The sequence below is a fragment of the Mytilus trossulus genome, chromosome 11 (genome assembly GCF_036588685.1).
Source record: "Mytilus trossulus isolate FHL-02 chromosome 11, PNRI_Mtr1.1.1.hap1, whole genome shotgun sequence".
Taxonomy (NCBI): domain Eukaryota; kingdom Metazoa; phylum Mollusca; class Bivalvia; order Mytilida; family Mytilidae; genus Mytilus; species Mytilus trossulus.
Genome location: NC_086383.1, coordinates 58,048,826 through 58,068,646, shown reverse-complemented (window position 1 = coordinate 58,068,646; position 19,821 = coordinate 58,048,826). Strand labels below are relative to the sequence as shown.

General features: G+C 32.9%; 1 protein-coding gene across 1 annotated transcript; it reads left to right on the top strand.

The window, feature by feature from the left end:
• The first annotated feature begins 6,149 nt into the window (after positions 1-6,149).
• On the top strand, positions 6,150-7,862 carry LOC134690192 (uncharacterized). Its single transcript, XM_063550169.1, has one exon. It carries the CDS (start codon positions 6,150-6,152, stop codon positions 7,860-7,862), a length of 1,713 nt encoding a protein of 570 aa, XP_063406239.1.
• The last annotated feature ends 11,959 nt before the right edge of the window (positions 7,863-19,821 follow it).

The following is a 19,821-nucleotide window of genomic DNA, read 5'->3' as shown; positions in this document are numbered from 1 at the left end:
AAAATATCCGTTCCCAATTCAGTTTTGAATATGTAAAATATCTTCGTGAAGTGTTTTAATATTCACTCTATTTCCAGTTATTTTCATCATTAAGAAGTTTTAAGTATCAGAAAAGAGAAATAATTTCTCTTTTTCCTTTCTGCGATCGTTTAGAGTCAGTTTGTATGCCTTATGATCTATTTGAATTCACAATGAATTATTCGATAATGCAATTTAAAAGTAATCTGCACTCCAACAAGATATCAATTCTTTTTTCTTCCGTTATACAATTTTAATGACGACAAAACTCACTCATGCAAATATAGTAATTAAAACTGAAAACATTTATTTAAGAGTAAACAAATAATTTAAACCAATTACACGGACCTGACTATAGATTGGGTTCTCTTATAATTTATGATATCGAATATCATTTTAGGATGTCACTAGTTGATATTGTGGTCAATTGGTATTGATTTTCCTATATTCAGCTAAATTTAATTGTTATGTCAATTTTAAATATCTGAGTAATTGAATTAATTCCGTTCATCATCATTAATTATATTCCTCAATTAATCAACAATTCTTTAAAGTGTGTCAAAAATACTAAACATACACAATCGATCTTTGATGGCAAATTAAAATATTCCTAAGGCTGATTCTATTAAAGGAATATGATCATCTCAGTCAATCTTCCATTCTAAAAAAAAAAGTAGAAACACAAAAATACTGAACTCCGAGGAAAATTCAAAAAGGAAAGTCCAAAATCAAAAGGCAAAATCAAAAGTCCAAACACACCAAACGAATGGATAACAACTGTCATATTCCTGACTTGGTACAGGCATTTTCTAATGTAGAAAATGGTGAATTGAACCTAGTTTTATAGATAGCTAATCCTCTCACTTGCATGAAAGTCGCATCAAATTCCATTACATTGTCAACGATGCATGAACAAAATAAACATACTCAAAGAGTAAAAATGTCAAAAATAGGGGTACAGCAGTCAATGATTATTATTATTGTGGGTGTCCGGATCTAATTAGTACATGCAGCACTATCATTGTTAAAACCAACGCACTATTCGGTCAAACTTCAATTATTAATTGGTTTAATTTCAGCAAATAAAGTTTAAAATGTTAATTGATGTATATATGCATTGCTTTGGGGGTTATCTTCATTTAAAATGCCCCGTTATATCTTTCGAGATAATTGAACATGAAATAGTTGAGTGATTACAATGAAAAATGAAATTTTCAGTAAAGTTATTACACTGAAAAATCATTGTGTTAAAGTATAAAGTTTTACTTGTTAAACAAGTGAAACACTTATTGATCCAACTTATATTTCATTTAGATCACAAAAGACGAAAGTTGTCACTTAAGAAGAAGTCATTCCAGCCCCAAAAGGATGCTAATTTCAAGTACCAATCCAAGAAAGTCAAAATAGGTAGATTAGAAAACTGTACCGTGAAATAAATGTTACCCGATGTATCTTTGAATTGTCATTGATATGGTTATATTTATAAAATAACTGTTAACAAATATTTGAATTCTTTGAAATACTAAGGCTTTTCTACCTCAGGCATAGCTTACCTTAGCTGTATTTGACAAATCTTTTAGGATTTTTGGATCTCTATGCTCTTCAACTTCGTACTTTATTTGGCCTTTTTTAACTTATTTGATTCGAGCGTCACTGATGAGTCTTTTGTAGACGAAACGCGCGTCTGGCGTATAAACTAAATTTAGTCCTGGTATCTATGATGAGTTAATTTAGGTCTGATTGAAACAAAAATGTTGAATGAGGTTAATATAATTTTGATACATCAACACATAACAACGCATTAATCCAGATTTTAAACTTAAGTATCGAAAATATATTAGGTCATGGATTAAAAGATATATAATCAACAAGCAATTTTTTTATTTTTTTTATCAAAATGTGCATCTTGAGCGGTGAAATATTGTACCGTTATTTCATCAAATGTCATGTGTACAGAAAGTTTTTACTGAGGTGGGATGTGGGGATTTTACCAATTGATTTAACTATGACCTATTAAGAGGGGCGTAAAGGGGGTATCTGCACGGAAGAACGCGAAACAAAATTGCAATTTTACGACGAACGAACAATTAAAAATTTCTTGCACATTGATCTTTTTACCGATTTGACGAAACACGTTAAATAAAGATGGCAAAACACGTTGAACGAAAATAACCCTTTACCAGACTCTATTTACACTAAACATATGACACGATTTTAATTTTCATTTTGTTTTAACATCATTTTTTTACGATCAATTTAAGTAAATATAGCTATATTAGAAATGACAATATTGAACTGGTTTTTTTTGATAGATTTTACAAGATCAATTTCAATGATGTTCTCTTATCCAAAGTTTAAATGGAAAAAAATAATTGAGTTTTCGGATAATTTACATTTTAATTGCTCTACAAATAGAAAAAAGTCGATCCCCGTCATAATGATTTCAAAAATGTCAAACAGTTTCAGATGATAATCATTGCTATAGTAAGAGCTAGTTAAGAAATATTTTAACAGGACCAAAGACGCGAATATTGTAATTAGTGCCAATATATTTCGTAATACGTACGGTAACTTAAAGTTGTTAATTTCTGTGTCATTTGGACTCTTGTCAAATACGGCTTCGGTAATATCTGCCTGGGGTAAGAGGATCCCTAGTATTTCGAAAAATTCTAACGTTGGCAAACAGTAAGTTTATAAAAATGACCATGTAATTGATATTCATGTCAAAACCGAAGTGCTGACTACTGGGCTAGTGATATCCTCGGGGACGAAACGTCCACCAGAAGTGGCATTTACCGAGTAGTCTGAATAGTTACCAAGGTACCAGGCTTATAATTTAAAATGCAGTCAACAGTACTAGTTGTTTACCAATAGTTGCTTCAATCTTTTTATGAGTTCAAAACCGGAAGTTGTTTATCAAACGGCATAATCAAACATATTATGATCGCAATTTAAAGAAATCGTTCATTAAATCAATTCTTTACATAATAAATATATCAATAGCATAATATGATGTGCTTGCTTCAACCACGTAATTCCAATAACTACATGTAATAATCTTAATAAACATGCAAATAAATTAATAATGATCCAAGCGTAGCTGGCGAGTCTCTTGTAGACGAAACGCGCATCTGGTGGTCATAATATAAAAAAGAAGATATGGTATGATTGCCAATGAGACAACTATCCACAAAATACCAAAATGACACAAACATTAACAACTATAGGTCACCGTACGACCTTCAACAATGAGCAAAGCCCATACCGCATAGTCAGCTATAAAAGGCCCCGATAAGACAATGTAAAACAATTCAAACGAGAAAACTAATAATGTTTATCTTTACACATGTATCTATGATTGGTTTCTATTTCATTCAGCAAAGTAATCATTTTTTGTTTATATAATTAGACCGTTGGTTTTCCCGTTTGAATGGTTTTACACTAGTAATTTTGGGGCCCTTTATAGCTTGTTGTTCGGTGTGAGCCAAGGCTCCGTGTTGAAGGCCGTACTTTAACCTATAATGGTTTACTTTTTAAATTGTTATTTGGATGGAGAGTTGTCTCATTGGCACTCACACCACATCTTCCTATATCTATTCACTATTAATGTATCTTGTTTTTATACATTTAAGCGGGATGTTTGGCTTACCATAAAAACCAGGTTCAACATTCTGGTTTTTTTTCTTAAAATGTCTTGTACCAAGTCAAGAATTTGTCAGTTGTTTCAAGTAGTCAATTTCTATGTTTTTGTAGCAATTAAGAGTGTTTTTTGTTGTTCCGTTATTTTTCTTTTATAAATTTCTTCGGTTTTCGTTTGTGACTCGGTTTTATTTTGATGAATTGATTTTTGACTTATGAACAGCGATATACTATTATTGCCTTTATTTATTAAAAAAAATAGTTCCGGTATAAGGACCAATTTTGACCCAAAACTTCAAGTACATGAAACATTTTGGATACTTTTTGGAAACCCGTACTAAGTGTCTACTTCAAACGATTCCATTTATAGTTTATGTGAATGATTTGAACTAATATAGTCATTAAAGACGCTTAAATAGAAATAATCTATCCAATATGCTATAAAATGACACTTTTAAAAGGGTTTCGTCAAAATGGAAAGTGGCCGCATTCATATTCAGTCAATAATATATGCTATGTATTATCCTCAAATACAACAGCATTTAAATATATAAAATAACACAAATCCGGCCACTTACATTTAAGACGGAACCCTTCAAAAATTAGCTCAAATAATAAATTGTGAAGATTTCAGTAATTTTGCTTAACTTGATGATGCCAGTACCTGATATATGTGCATTGTATGGTCACAAACAGCCAATATGTATGCAGCAGAAGTATTCTACTTACCAATAAATAGATGAAAGTTTACATGTTAATAAATTTTGTAAAACTGATACTAATATATATGGGGCAAAAGAAGGGTCTTACTAGCTAGCTTAGTACTCCTTTCAATTATTTAATATTATACTACATACCTTGAATTATGCAAATAAGCTAGCAGAATGGCCGATAATAACTTTAACATGCAATTAAATAAAAACTCATAAAATCAATATTAAGATATAAAGTAAGTGAGAAATACCTAGTATTTCGATGAGAAATGATAATAAGGCAGTATATGATGTGGAGCCTCTTGCATAGTGTATTGTAACGGGCCTGGGGAGTTTGACTTAAACAAATGCGTTTCATGCTATTGTCCTCGCTTCACCGTTAAACTGATAAAAATACATATTTTTATCTACTTAATATTAATTTTGAATAAAACGTCTACAACTGCAATATTGCATTGCAAAAGATTACAACAAGTTTATTTATACTTTGATAATGTGACAGTTTTTTCTTCCGGGTTGAAAACCAGAAACAATGGTTATGAAGTGTCCGTGTCATTGAAAGGTAAGATAAGGTAAGAAAAACGATTTATAATACAAATCGTACTTTTAATTCAACTAAACCAAACTAATTTCATGGGTAAAGAAAAAATTTAAGTCCGATAATGCCACGCTGTCCATACAAAAATGACTATACCATAACAGTTATGTTGTTCTTAATAGTAAAAATTAAACAATGTCACCTACGTGTACACAAGAACACAGATGGTTTGTTCAGTACAAGTACAAAATGTCGTTTGAGCTAATTAAATATTTTCATATCACCGACTTTACACTTCAGATTGCATTATGTTCGACAGGAAACGTACTTTCTGATAAAACATCTGGTACATGTTCTTGTTCGTGGTCAAAAGTAGTTAAATCAGACATATAATCGATGCAATTAGAGTGAAAGTGTACTGTTTTTTATGACTTTGTCGTGTATAGAAAACACGAAACAGTTTCCACATTACTTTGTACCGGGTGTGAGCTTGATTCTATTTCTTTAAGTTGCTGTTATTTCTTGACCGAGTACCAGAATGTCTTACCACAGTGAACATGGTGAGGGTAAACTGTCAATAAATTATAAACTCAGCAGTCAGGATTATTTTTTTTATCGTTGGACACTAATTTTCGCGGATTTAGTAGGTAAAGGTGAACCACAATTTAAATCTTCAGCGAATAACAATTTTCCACAGACTTTGGCAGAACCACGAAATTATTTGTCCACGAAAGTTTAAGTTTTGCTCAATCCACAAAAAATTGGTACCCACGAAAATCAATGAATCCATAATAATATGAAAATAGTCTATTTTTCTTTGGTTACATCTTCTGACATCAGACTAGGACTTCTCTCGAATTGAATTTTAAATGTGCGTATTGTTATGCATTTACTTTTCTACATTGGCTAGAGGTATAGGGGGAGGGTTGAGATCTCATAAACATGTTTAACCCCGCTGTCCCAAGTCAGGAGCCTCTGACCTTTGTTAGTCTTGTATTATTTTAATTTTAGTTTCTTGTGTACAATTTGGAAATTAGTATGGCGTTCATAATCACTGAACTAGTATATATTTGTTTAGGGGTCATCTGAAGGACGCCTCCTGGTGCGGGAATTTCTCGCTACATTGAAGACCTATTGGTGACCTTCTGCTGTTGTTTTTTTTTATAGTCGGGTTGTTGTCTCTTTGACACATTCCCCATTTCCATTCTCAATTTTATTGTATCTATATTATTTTCTCCTAGATGACAGACAACCCTGATATATGCAGTATTTGCGATCGACGTCACATTACTACGTCATCATCTGTCTGGTGTTATGAATGTGAACAAAGTCTATTCAGTGAGTGTCAAGATGTCCATACCTATTCAAGGTCATCTGAGAGTCACGATACAATTCCAATATCCAGTTATATTTCACTGAAGCCATCTGTTACAGTCGTGTCCACCTATTGCACAGAACACAATGAAAGATTCCAGCTTTTTTGCCAAACACACGACGAACTTATCTGTCTCACATGTCTTAAAAGACATTCCGAATGTAAAGATATGGTTACTTTAAAGGAGATGATAAAAGATATCAAAACGTCAGAGTCATTCCGTGAAACAATAAGAGGAACAGAAGACGCGGAGCATAATTTTGAGCAAATTGATTGTGTGTTACAAGAAAATTTAGAAAGTCTGAGAGAACAAAAAAAAACTGTTCTCCAAAATATTGCCAATATTCGAATAGAAGTAAATAAACGTCTGGATGATATGCAACAAACCCTGACAAAAGAATTTTCTAATTCTATAGAACAAGAAAGTAGTAAAATCAAAGTTAAAATGAAAAAGGTGGAGGAAAATAAACTTAGAGTAAAAGAAGCACGAACAGTTTTGGAACAATTAATCAAAAATGCATCTGATCTACAAACCTTTTATAGCATGAGACAAATAACAAGTGATATTATCAATATGGAATCATATATGCAATCCATTGTGGAAGATGACAGCTTAGATAAACTCAAATTTGATTTTACAGTTGACGAGAAAATCAACATGCGCAGTATCTTAAGAATCGATCCAACACCAGTTCCTGCTTTTGGTTGTATCCAGGTACTTAAAAGTCGAAGTAAAATTTCTCTGGTTAGACATAAAGACATACAAGCTCAACTCGTTGGTAAACCAAGCAATGCGTCTGCCAATGATAAAAAATTTTTGAAAGTAAAACAAATTTGTGATTTTGAAATCGATGGCAAATTTCTGTCAGGGTGTTGTATGTTGAAGGGAGGGAAATGGGTGTTCAGCAGTTACGAGAAAGACAAGGTTATCATAACTGATTCGTGCGGAAATTTTTTATTCCGCGTCTGTATGAAACCAGCTGAGATTTCCGATGTAGCTTATATCGATGATTCAAATGTAGCTGTTAGCTCTTGTTCCAAGAACAATCCGCAAATTTGTTTAGTAGACATAACAGAGAGGAAAACAACAAGTTATATTCCATTAAGCGGGAGATGTTTTGGGATATCCTATCGAAGTGGGTCCCTGTTTGTATGCGTTGAAGGATTGGGAATTCAAAAGGTTAACTTAGAGTATCGAAATGTTGAAACAGTTGTCAAGTGCAAACTGCCTCCGTGGTCATATGTAGCGTTGACCGACAACCACCTGTACTATACAAATACTACTTTGCACACCGTCACTTGCTCTAGTATGGTCGGCAAGATAGTATGGGAATATCAGAATGAAATGTTGAAAGAACCGAGGGGTTTGGCTCTTGACGATAGAGGATACATTTACATTGCTGGAAACACATCGTCAAATGTTATACTTTTGTGTTCGAATGGACAAAAATGTCAGCAGCTGCTCTCGAAGGATAACGGAATCCGAAATCCAAGGGCACTATATTATGATATACCTCATAATCAACTTTTTGTAGCTACGAAAGAAGGAAAGGTTCACATATTTGAGGTATCAGAATGAAAATAGTCAAATAGATAAAAAAAAAAAAAAAAAAAAAAAAAAAGCAAAGGAGAATTTTATTTATCAGTTTATTAAATGTATCTGTATGTGTATAATGTTGATTAAAATATAGTCGTGTAGGGCATGAAGTTATTTTATTTTTTATATATGTTTCTTGAAATTTAAAGTTTAAGCGTTCCAGATGAATGTAAATACATAAAAGAGCTTCGAATGCATGCAATGTATTAGTGGTTTTTTTTTCACTTGGAACAGATTTAAAAACTAGTGGCAGTAAACAGTGGTAAATTATTTATCCATTTTTTCCAATATTCTTTGCATAATAAACAACTTTCCAATGTTTCTTTATATTTCACTTTATTGCAGTTTATTATACGATTTTTTTCATTTCAAAAGTTCGAAAGATAGTTAATTATTCTTAAAACTACTATTACAGACGACACTATGTGGTCCTTAGAGAAAAATGCAACTTTACTAAAAAGTAAGATATATAGCAAAAAAAAAAAACGGAACTCCGAGTAAAATTCAAAACGGAGAGATCCTCCAATCAAATAACAAAACCAAAAGCTCATTTTGAAATTATTACATCAAGATCACTCATTAATTATTTAACAGCTATATGTTGTATTCTTTTGACGTACTGACAGGATAGTAGTCAATGAAGACGAAACAGGCAGCTAAAACTGAAACTGCAAAGTTGTTGCAGGTTTGTTTTTGGAAGTCGTAGATGCACCCATTGGTGGTTCTTATTATTTTATAAAATTGAAATGATGTTCCGAGACATATTCACGGTGTTTGTAGTAACGACAAATATCAGAAGAACAAGAGCTTATAATGATAATACATGTAGTATCGTGAAACATAATTTGAAATAATGCCCCGAACTAACCTACAATTAAAGAGAGGCGAAATATACCAAATGGACAGTAACACTCATAAGCAAACCATTAATAAAAACACAATAAGACAATCAACAGTTAACAAAACACAAAATAGAAGACTAAAGAATGAGTAACAACACAAATCCCACCAAAAACCCAGGTTGCAACGGATGGTTAAACGGATCCTACTCAATATGTAACAGTAACTTCATGAGTACCATTATAAGTTATATGGTTCGCTACTGACCCCCTACGGATCCATAGAGGGTTAGTAAAATCCATAGGGGGTGAGGCCGGAGGCCGAGTCCCCTATGGATTTTATTCACCCTCTATGTATCCGTAAGGGGTCACTAGTTAACCGTACAACGAATTTATCGCACACTAGACTTTTTCTGCTGCGTTTTGTTGTAAAATAAACAACGAAACACAACAACATTAATAGATGACGTCACCATTCCTGCGTCACAAACCCCCTATGTAACTTACTAACCCCCTACGGTCTCATAGGGGGTCACCACGTGACGGCGTTAAACCAATCACAGCGTGATAATTTACCCGCGGTGCGATAATTGTATATGTGCATTGTTACTCTTGTCTTTCTAATATTTGTTTTGTGTGTGGTGTATAACTGACGAGTCTTGCTACAAAAAAACAGACATTTGCCTTTTTTATATAATGCAGTTACGCCTCTGTCCATTATAAATGCTATAGTGGGCGCTCACAGACATTTTGAATTAAGGTAGATTGATGGTATACCGCCATCTTGGATTGTACAATCACAGTACAAAATCGGTCTAGTTATTTGCCTAAATCTGCAAATTTGTAGAAAGACTTGCATTTCAATAGTTAGACTGTTTTTCTATATAAAGAAAACTTGTTATTCAATTGTATTAATTAAAATATTTTAACAAATATGAAAATTTTGGGTTCTAAAATCATTCATATCAAATGAGCCATTTAAGGTAGCACAATACAAAGATTTTTTTACTTCCAATCACTAACCTTTGAAATGCTGTATCTATCTTATGAATGCATAGAAAATAATAAAAGAGGTATACATAGATAGATAAAACATTAATCTTTTAAATGAATGTAATATTTTATTATGCAATCATTATGTAATCAATTATTATGTAATTAGTGGCAAAATCTGGGTAAGTTCACTTGAATGAATTGAGCTCTATCATCTCTTTAACTATACAGAAAATTTTAACGAAATCTTAATCAACACATCATGGGCTTCAAAAAGGGTGTCTCAGATTGTCTCTATGTTATTCCAATCTCTCATAAATCTCTAATGAGTATAAACATCCTAACCACATAAAAGTAGATAATGTTTAATTAGGTGTAAAATTTGTTCTACACATTCTATCTGAAATCTGAGACACCCTTTTGTAGATAATGGCCATAGGAACAACATATTATAAAATCAACCCTCTAGGGATACCTATGCAGAAGCTAATTTCATTTGAAAGTGGAAATTTGGTGAATTTGTTTTTAGACACAGTTAACATTATAATTGGTTACATAATTGATGCATAATACTATCATTGCATTAATTTAAAAGAGTAATCTGTTAGCTATCCAAAACCACCACTTTTATAAATTTTCAAGCACTATTAAGAAAGTTACAGCATTTTAAAACTTGGGAGTTGGAGTTATAAAATCTTTGTATTGTGCTACCTTACGGGGAGACAACTGTTTTATCACAAAATTTATGCTGGGCTAATAGGGATTTTTTTTATTTTTACTTGTAGGAAGAAAACAAGTTCGGTGACACCATATTTTCTTTTTATTTTCTTAAAACATATTATGAAACCTATCTTCTCACAATTTATTTTTAAAAATTCTATCACATAGATATTTTTTTATGCACACTAATGTGATTTTTCATGAACAAACTAACCAAATTTTGTCAATTTTCAACGACTCACAGCTTGAACAAAAGCACGGTGACTCATACTTTTTATCAATTTTTTTAAAAAAGCATAGTAAAATCTTAATTTTGGCAAATTATAAGAAAAATCTGTCTCAAAAAATATATACTTATGATCTACCTTAAAACAATTTAAATAGTAAAAGAAAATTTTAAAAATTATTTCTGTGTCCTGGTCTTGGGTGAAAACTTTTCCCATGGACAAGCATACTTTCTAAATTATATTGTCAAAACAACATCTCTTATATGAAAAATGCAAAGGCGAAAGATATAAATTACCTTAGCCGTATTTGGCAAAACTTTTTGGAATTTTGGATCCTAAATGCTCTTCAACTTTGTTCTTGTTTGGCTTCATAAATATTTTGAAATGAGCGTCACTGATGAGTCTTATGTGGACGAAACGCGCATCTGGCGTACTAAATTATAATCATGGTACCTTTGATAACTATTAACTAGACTTTCTACCGGATTTGTTATTGCATAAGCAATATACACTATATAAAAGGTATATAAAAACTAAAATGTAAGCGGAAAAAAGGACCAAAAGAAAAATAACAGTATACACAACACAACTTAGAAAAAACTGTCTCTGAGGTCAAACAAGGTTTGTGTAATACGTCAAATACTTTTTAGACAACCCACAAAATATACGAATTTAACGCGAAAAAGTCTGTTACCAGTTTTCAAATCCTCTATGTATTTAACAGTACCATAGTTCAAATGTTACATTAATTACCACAATAGAATGAAAAGATAATACACACAGATACTAATGGATCTTGCATAAAGTTTTTTTTTTGCAGGTTACCACACAAGATATTATTATTCAAAATGAAATACTTTGGTATAGCAGCAAATATTATAAACTTGGTTGAATTAGTCTTATGTAAACGAAAGACTCGTCTGGCGAATGAAATTATAAGCCTGGTACCTTTGATAACTATTTACACCACAGCTGGAGGACGATTTGTCCCTGTAGAAATCACCAGCCCAGCAGTCAGCGTGTTGACATGGATGTCAATTATGTTGTTCTTTTTTTAATTTACTGTTTGCAAAAGTATGAGTTATTCAAAATACTAAGGATGTTCTTATCCCAGGCATATATTTTCTAAATCGTATTTGGCACAACCTTGCAATTTCTGGTCCTTAATGGTCTTCAACTTTATTTTTTTATTTTACTTGTTTAGTTTTCTAACTATTTCGATCTAAGCATTACTGATGAGTTTAAGACGAAACGCGCGTCTGGCGTATCAAATTATAAGCCTGATACATTTGATGACTATTAAATCATGTCTTTCAAATAGTTATCAAAAGTACCAAGATTATAATTAAGTACGCCAGACGTGCGTTTCGTCCACATAAAACTCATCGGTGACGCTCATATCAAAATAGACTAGTTATTAAGTCAAAAAAGTACAAAGTTGAAGAGCATTGAGGATCCCAAACTCCAAAAAAAACTGTGTCAAATACGTCTAAGGTAATCTATTCCTGGGACAAGAAAATCCTTAGAATTTCGAAATATTCAAACAGGAAAAAAAATATGACCACATAATTGATATTCATGTTAACACCGAAGTGCTGACTACTGGGCTGGTGATACCCTGGGGGACGAAACGTTCCGAGCAGTGGCATCGACCCAGTGGTGTAAATAGTTATCAAAAGTACCAGGAGAAAGGTAAAAAGATATCAAATTTATCAAATTCTGCTTTTAGAAAATATGACATCTTCAAAAATACCAGTCATATCAGGTGTCCCACATGGTACATTGATATTTCCAATACTATTCCTTATCTATCTCAATAAAAGAGGGACGAAAGATACCAGATGGATGGTCAAACTCATAAATCGAAAATGATTTGACAACGCCATGGTTAAAAAGGAAAACGACAAACAGACAAATAAAAGTCCACGTGACACAACATAGAAAACTAAAGAATAAACAACACGAACCCCACCAAAAAACTGGGGTGATCTCATTTGCTTCGGAAGGTTAAACAGATCCTAGTCAACATGTGGCACCCGTCGTGTTGCTCATATTATAACAAATCCGGTAAATAGTCTTATTCGGTAGGTCACATTCGTGAAAGGGAAAGGGTTGTAGTTACGACGTAAGGAACATATCCGATATCATCTGTGAAACGGTTATGCCATAACGGTCAACCAACTCTTGATGGCGTTCGTAAAATTAACGAAGAGATGATTTCAACTTCACCATTTGGAACTCTTGGTTTAATTACTTGTGATCAGCAACCCTCAATCATCTTCCAAACAATTCAAACAAATCCGTATATGACTTTTTGTAGGTGACAGAATAATCTACAGACAAATTCAATTATAACATGACTGCCTCGAGCTTCAATAAGCTGCTATAAAATGAACTCCTGACTACAACTACAACATACATGTCTATATGATAGAATCAGTACAACATGCAAGGTACTTTAATGTGCATCGCAATTTTAACAGATCTAAAAATGAAACACTCGCATTCAACAAGCAGCCACGAAAGCTAATAAATCCTGATGTTTGATCGGCAGAATAATCTCAAATCATTCACAAACAATTGACTCTAGAAATAGTATATCAAACTCTTATCAAACTAGCTATAAAACCGGGGTCGATCCATCATTTTTTGCATAATAAAATGCCTGTACCAAGTAAGAAATATCACAGTTGGTATCCTTATCGTTTGGTGTGTTTGAGCTTCTTTTTTTTTTTTGCTATTTGATTAGGGATTTTCCGTTTTCGTAGTTCGTATATATGATCTACATTTGGTTACCATATAAAAATGAAAACATAAAGACCATTAAGGTAGATTGATGGTATACCGCCATCTTGGATTGTACAATCACAGTACAAAATCGGTCTAGTTATTTGCCTAAATCTGCCAATTTAGAGACAGAATTGTAATTCAATAGTTAGACTGTTTTTTTATTTGAAGAAAACCTGTTTATTAATGGATTCATTCAAAATATTTTATCAAATATCATTTTTTGGGGGTTTTAAACTATTTTTTTCAAATAAGCCATTTAAGGGGAGATAACTCTTTTAGTACAAAATTTATACTGGGCTAATAGGGGAATTTTTTATTTTTACTTGTAGCAAGAAAACAAGTTCGGTGACACCATGTTTTCTTTTTATTTTCTTCAAACATATTATGAAACCTTTCTTCTCACAATTTATTTCAAAATTCTATCTCATAGAATTTTTTTTATGCACACTAATGTGTTTTTTCATGAACAAACTAACCAAATTTTTGCAATTTTCAACGACTCATTGCCTGAAAAATAGCACGGTGACCCATACTTTTTATTAAATTTTTGAAAAGAGCATAGTAAAATCTTCATTTTGGCAAATTATAAAAAAAATCTGTCTCAAAAAATATATACTGGTGATCTACCTTAAAAGACAACTGATATGGGCGTCAATATATGTATACAGCAGACATCACAATAACAGCAGTGTGTCTGAGATGTTAGACCATGAATTAGCAAAATCTTCAAGAACGCCGTCTAAGAACTAGACTTATAATATTCCACCAAATAGGAAATGAAATATGCCAATTGCATCACATGTTTTTTTTTAACACAGAAATAGTTTACCTTAGCAGTGTTTTAGCAAAACTTTTCGGAATTTGGGGTCTGCATTGTCTTCAAGTTTGTACTTTATTCATCATGTTATTTGACCTTCAAATTTAACTTTTTCGATTCGAGCATGACTGATCATGACGAGTCTTTCGTAGACAAACACGCGTCTGCCGTGCACAATTTAATTTTAATCCTGTTATCAATGGTGAGCTTATTTATTACATCGATAACATTCGGTCAATGCCTCACAAGATCTTAATTTCCATAAAGACTTCTACTTTACATATCATTTGAATGTATTAAAGATAGCTACATATCTTCTTTCTTTTGTAAAAACATTAAAAACTGGAACAAATTGTCTTCCATTGACATCCATGATCCTATACATACCATAATTAGTACAACCACGGTCCGGCTTCAAGGGCTATGTTTTGTTTTAGTTTAAAAACAAATAATAAAAAGTCAAAAATAAGAATACAAAATTTAAAATCTATAAACAAAAGAAATTGAAATGTAAAAAAACTATGTAGATATAAATGACTAAATAAAGTAAAAAAGATGATAGCCATTAATTTATATCATTTGATAATCTTCTTCTCCTTCTTTTTTAGGTTTTTAGTAGTCCTTCAACGATCTGAAGAGTATTTACTGTTTGCGCAGCGTGGCCTATATATATATTTACAAAAACAAAAAACAAAAATATTTGGAAATAAATTTAAGGTGCGTAATTTAATTTTTAATTTTGTTATTAAAACTATGTAGGCTAATAATGAGTTAGATGAATTTGTGAAGAACAGCTGGTGTGAGCTGTTATCTGAAAGTTTCGACTCTGGCGACAGCGACTGTTTTCATTGGCAATTAGTTCCACTGAGTTATGGTGTATGGAAAAAATGAATATTTATATGTATCTGTTTTGGTTGAAATGTGTCTAAAAGTATAATTATGGTTTTTTGCGGGTTCTACTGTCTGATGGTATGAGAATAGCAGATGGTATCGCTACGATTTGATGTAATATTTTGTAGAACATTATTAATCTTGTGCGTGTTCTTCTTTCCTATAGAGTAGGCCAGTTTATGGTGTTTCTTTTGTGAGACTGTAAGGACTGTGCATTTGTCTGGATAGAAAGCCATCAACCAGTCTTGCTTCCACCTAGCAGCTGCATCTTAATCTAACTGTAGTGCATCACAGTCACTTTGAGATTTGATGGTTTTATAGATGATACTGTCATCGGCAAACAGTCTGAGCTTACAGGATGATAGGTATTCTGGTAGGTCATTATTGTAAACCAAGAATAATACTGGGCCAAAAACTGTGCCTTGAGGGACACCTGATGTGACTGGGGCTAGGTCAGATGACTCTCCATTCAGGACAACTCTTTTGTTCTGTTATTTAGGAACTTAAAGGCAGACACACTGATTAAAGTTTCATTCTGGATACCGAAAGGGACTTTGTCAAAGGCTTTGGCAATAGAGTCCATTATAATTAAGTCTATGTAAGTGTTGTTGTTATTATTTGCTGCAAGTTCTTGGATGAATGAAATGAGTTGAGTTTTGCATGATCTAGACTGACGGAAGTCATGCTGGAGGTCATACAATTTATTGTTCTTTTCAAGATGGTTGATGATGTGTTTGGTGATAATATGCTCCATAAGTTTACAGGAAATACATGTCAATGATATAGGACGGTAAATTTCTGGTTTATATTTTCCCCCTTTTTTGAATACTGGTGCTACGTTGGCGTGTTTCCAGTCTGTTGGTGTAATATTTAATGCCAGTTTCAAGTGATGTTTTGAAGATAAGTGTGAGAATTGGAGCTGTTTGCTCATTGAGTTCTTTCAGTAGTCTGCCGCTGATGTTGTCTGGGCCGGTTGCCTTATGTGGTTGTAGTAGTTTCTTGACACCAGGTAAAGATATTTCAAGTTGTGTTATCACAGGGTGTGAGCTAGGACCTTTGTCTGGAATGGTGTTATTTGATTTAGTTGTAAACACTGATTGCAATTGTGTGTTGAGTATGTCTGACTTTTGCTTTGTATCAGCTATTAACTGTCCTTCTTTTTCAGTGGTGCGACACCGTTGTTATCTGTGCGCAGTAATTTAATAAAAGAAAATAGCTTTTTAGGTTAAGATTGATTGTTGCACTGATGGTCGGATTCGTTTATGGGTAGGGCTAATATCATTTTTTCAATATAACCCCAGTATGCAGTTCTTTGTTCTTTTTGTAACTTTTTTTCAGATGTCTGTACTTTTGAGCATACTTGATGTCTTGTTTCATTTTATAATAGAGCTTGTTTTTTCTATTGATCATTTTCCTTAGATTGTTGTGAATCCAAGGTAGTGTGTTTTTGTATGTTAGGAACTTATGAGGGATGTTGTTTTCCACTGATTGTGTAAGGTTTACTTTAAATGTGTTCCACATGTCATTTACATTTGTTTTGTCATCTAGGTTTTGTAGATCTTTGTATGTTTTTTTCTAGATCTTATTTGAAGTTACTCCAGTTAGCTTTGTTCTATTTCAATATTTTTCTAGGTTTTTCTCTCACCCTGCACAACCAGATGTCAGATTCTACATAGACAATATTGTGGTCACTAAGGCCTATTGGTGGTAGTGTACTAATAAATTCTTTGGTGACTGTAAGTAATACCCCTCCCCCTTTCTCGTAGCTTTGGTTGTTTTTACTTGGTGGTCGATCAGTTATATAGATGTTGTAAAGATCTGCTGGGAAGTATTCAAATGAGGATGAGTTTTTGTCAAGCCAAGTTTCAGTACCAAGGATGATATCTGGTTTTTCAGAGTCTATCAGTTGTAAAAGTTCTGTTTTTTTTATTTCGAATGGACTGGAAATTAATGTTAAGAACTCTAATAGGTTTTCTGTTTTTATTTGTTATCCGTTGTTTCTTTTTCTTTTTACTTTGTTTAGGTATTGGTAAGGATGTGGCTTTTGGAGCACCTGGGCTCCCCAATACCGAGTTATCATTTAGTGTATCCTACAAATTTGATGATGTTTCAATAGTCGAGTGGTTAAACAGACTAGTTGAGAAGTTGGGCATACCACATTGTATGCATTCACAGCTGATGTTACTCGCATCCATACAGCCATTGTGTTGAGGTGACATTTTCTGACAATCAATGTGAAACCAAACATCACAACTGTCACAACAGAGTGCTTTATGTTTCCATGTAACAGCCTTTTGACATGTTCCACATGGCCACCTAGGACCTGGGTTTGTTTCTGTGTCAAAGGCATTTGCAATTAGCAAGATGAATAAGTATGACTGCACATGTTGTGGTGCTTTTGGTGTCAATGCTTGTAATATCTGGAATGAATTTTGCCTACCCCAACTACTTTTCTGGAGTGCAATTACACTTATGATGGGATAATGATAAGTTGGGATTTGTAATAGTACATGTTATAAGCAAATGGTCTAGTATGTGGTGTTATGTTGCATATTGTCTTAGCACCAAGAGTATTAAATAGTGAGAATGAGGCAGGTAGTACATGTAATGCTGTATTTCCGTGAGAACCATTGTTAAATTGATCGTGTATGGCACACTGTTTTTACAAGTGTAATTTATGTTTTACTACAGTTATTCTGATCTCAATCAGAGGTATTTAAGTTAAATACCTCTGATTGAGATCAGAAGTGTTAAAAGAGGGTACATCAGTTGTTAGTAGATTGTATACGTGTTAATCTTCGTCCCCTGGGCTATTGGTATCAGGTCCGTTCGCGCCCAATATACTTTCGCACCCTAAACGTTCGCACCTCGCACGTTCGCACCCAAGGTCCGTTCGCACTCTACACGTTCGCGCCCAATTTTAATTCAAATTCCAGTTGAATAATTGGAAATCATGATTGTTGCTTTTAATTGCTTTCGTGTAAATACTGAATGTATTTATAGCTTGGTATGAGTAAAAGATTGAAGATTTTAAATGAAAAACACAAAAGATAATTGTTTTAACAGCTTGATCCCTTTGATCTGAAACAATGAAACAATAAAATATAACAATACACTATTAAAACCAAAACATGATCAAACATAAAAAATTTATTCAACACACAAAAAAAGTAGTCAAAATCTCACTCCATATTATTTTTTTAACAATACACTGTCCAAAACATAATTAAGATTTATCTATCTATCTATCTTCATATTTCCGCACTCAGTCACAACTTTGACTATTACGTGCCGTTGCATGCGTGGCTTATTTACAATTAAAAAGAAATAAATTTGCAGTAATATTACGTTACATTGCATTGGTGCTTAGAAAAAATAATTAACGTAAAAATATAACAGTGATTTAAATTTTTTTTATGGATTGTTATCCTATGTATATTTCTTGATAAAACTATGTACATGTTATGCATTTTTAAAATATTTGTGAAAGAGCAGATATAGAAATCCCTTATTATTCAACACAATAAAAAATGCTGTCTCACTTTATTTTGAGACAACGAAAACAATTATACTTATAAGAAAACTACTTGCCAAAACTTGATTACAAAGTTATTAAACTCAAAACCAATTAAAACTGGGCGCGAACATGTAGGGTGCGAACGGACTTTGGGTGCGAACATGTGGGCTACTCATGCATGCATGTGTACGAATCCGGGTCCGTTCGCGCCCATTCACGTTCGCACCCATTCATGTTCGCCCCCTTTCACTTTCGCACCCCACATGTTCGCACCCAAAGTCCGTTCGCACCCTACATGTTCGCGCCCAATTTTAATTGGTTTTGTGTCTAATAACTTTGTCATCAAGTTTTGGCAAGTAGTATTCTTAAAAGTATAATTGATTTAATTGTCTCAAAATAAAGCGAGACAGCATTTTTAATGTGTTGAATAAATTTTTATCAAGTTTTTGAGAGTGTATTGTTAAAAAATAACATTCCTTTCTAATTAAAGTGGGATTCTGTCAACGTTTTATTTTGTGCTGAATAACACTTAATCATGTTTTGTTTAGTGCATTGCCTATAACTTTGTTTCATTGACTTGTTTCAAAATAAAGGGAGATTCTGACTTCGTTTTTTTGTGTGTTGAATGAATTTTATCATGTTTTGGTTTTTATAATAGTGTATTGCCATATTTTATTATTTCATTGTTTCAGATCAAAGGAACCAAGCTGTTAAAAACAATTATCTTTTGTGTTCTGTATTTAAATTATTCAATCTTTTTACTCATACCAAGCTATAAATACATCATTCAGTATTTACATCAAAGCAATTAAAAACAACAATGTTGATTTTCATATTATTCAACTGGAATTTGAATTAAAATTGGGCGCGAACGTGTAGAGTGCGAACGAACCTTGGGTGCGAACGTGCGAGGTGCGAACGTGTAGGGTGCGAAAGTATATTGGGCGCGAACGAACCTGAGACCCATGTGTACAGGTTATATGAAATGCCTGATTAATTAACAGCAAAGTAAAGTTTCTGAATGAGATGTTTATATTTTGCTAAGGTCTATGAATTTGGAAATATTTAAGAGACAAGCATAAGTTTTGATTGTTTAATAAACTTTTCTGTAACCAAATTCTGTAAATCTTAAATTAGCATAGTACGA

Coding starts and splice junctions, on each gene's coding strand:
- LOC134690192 (XM_063550169.1), top strand. CDS start 6,150: ATGACAGACAACCCTGATATATGCAGTATTTGCGATCGACGTCACATT.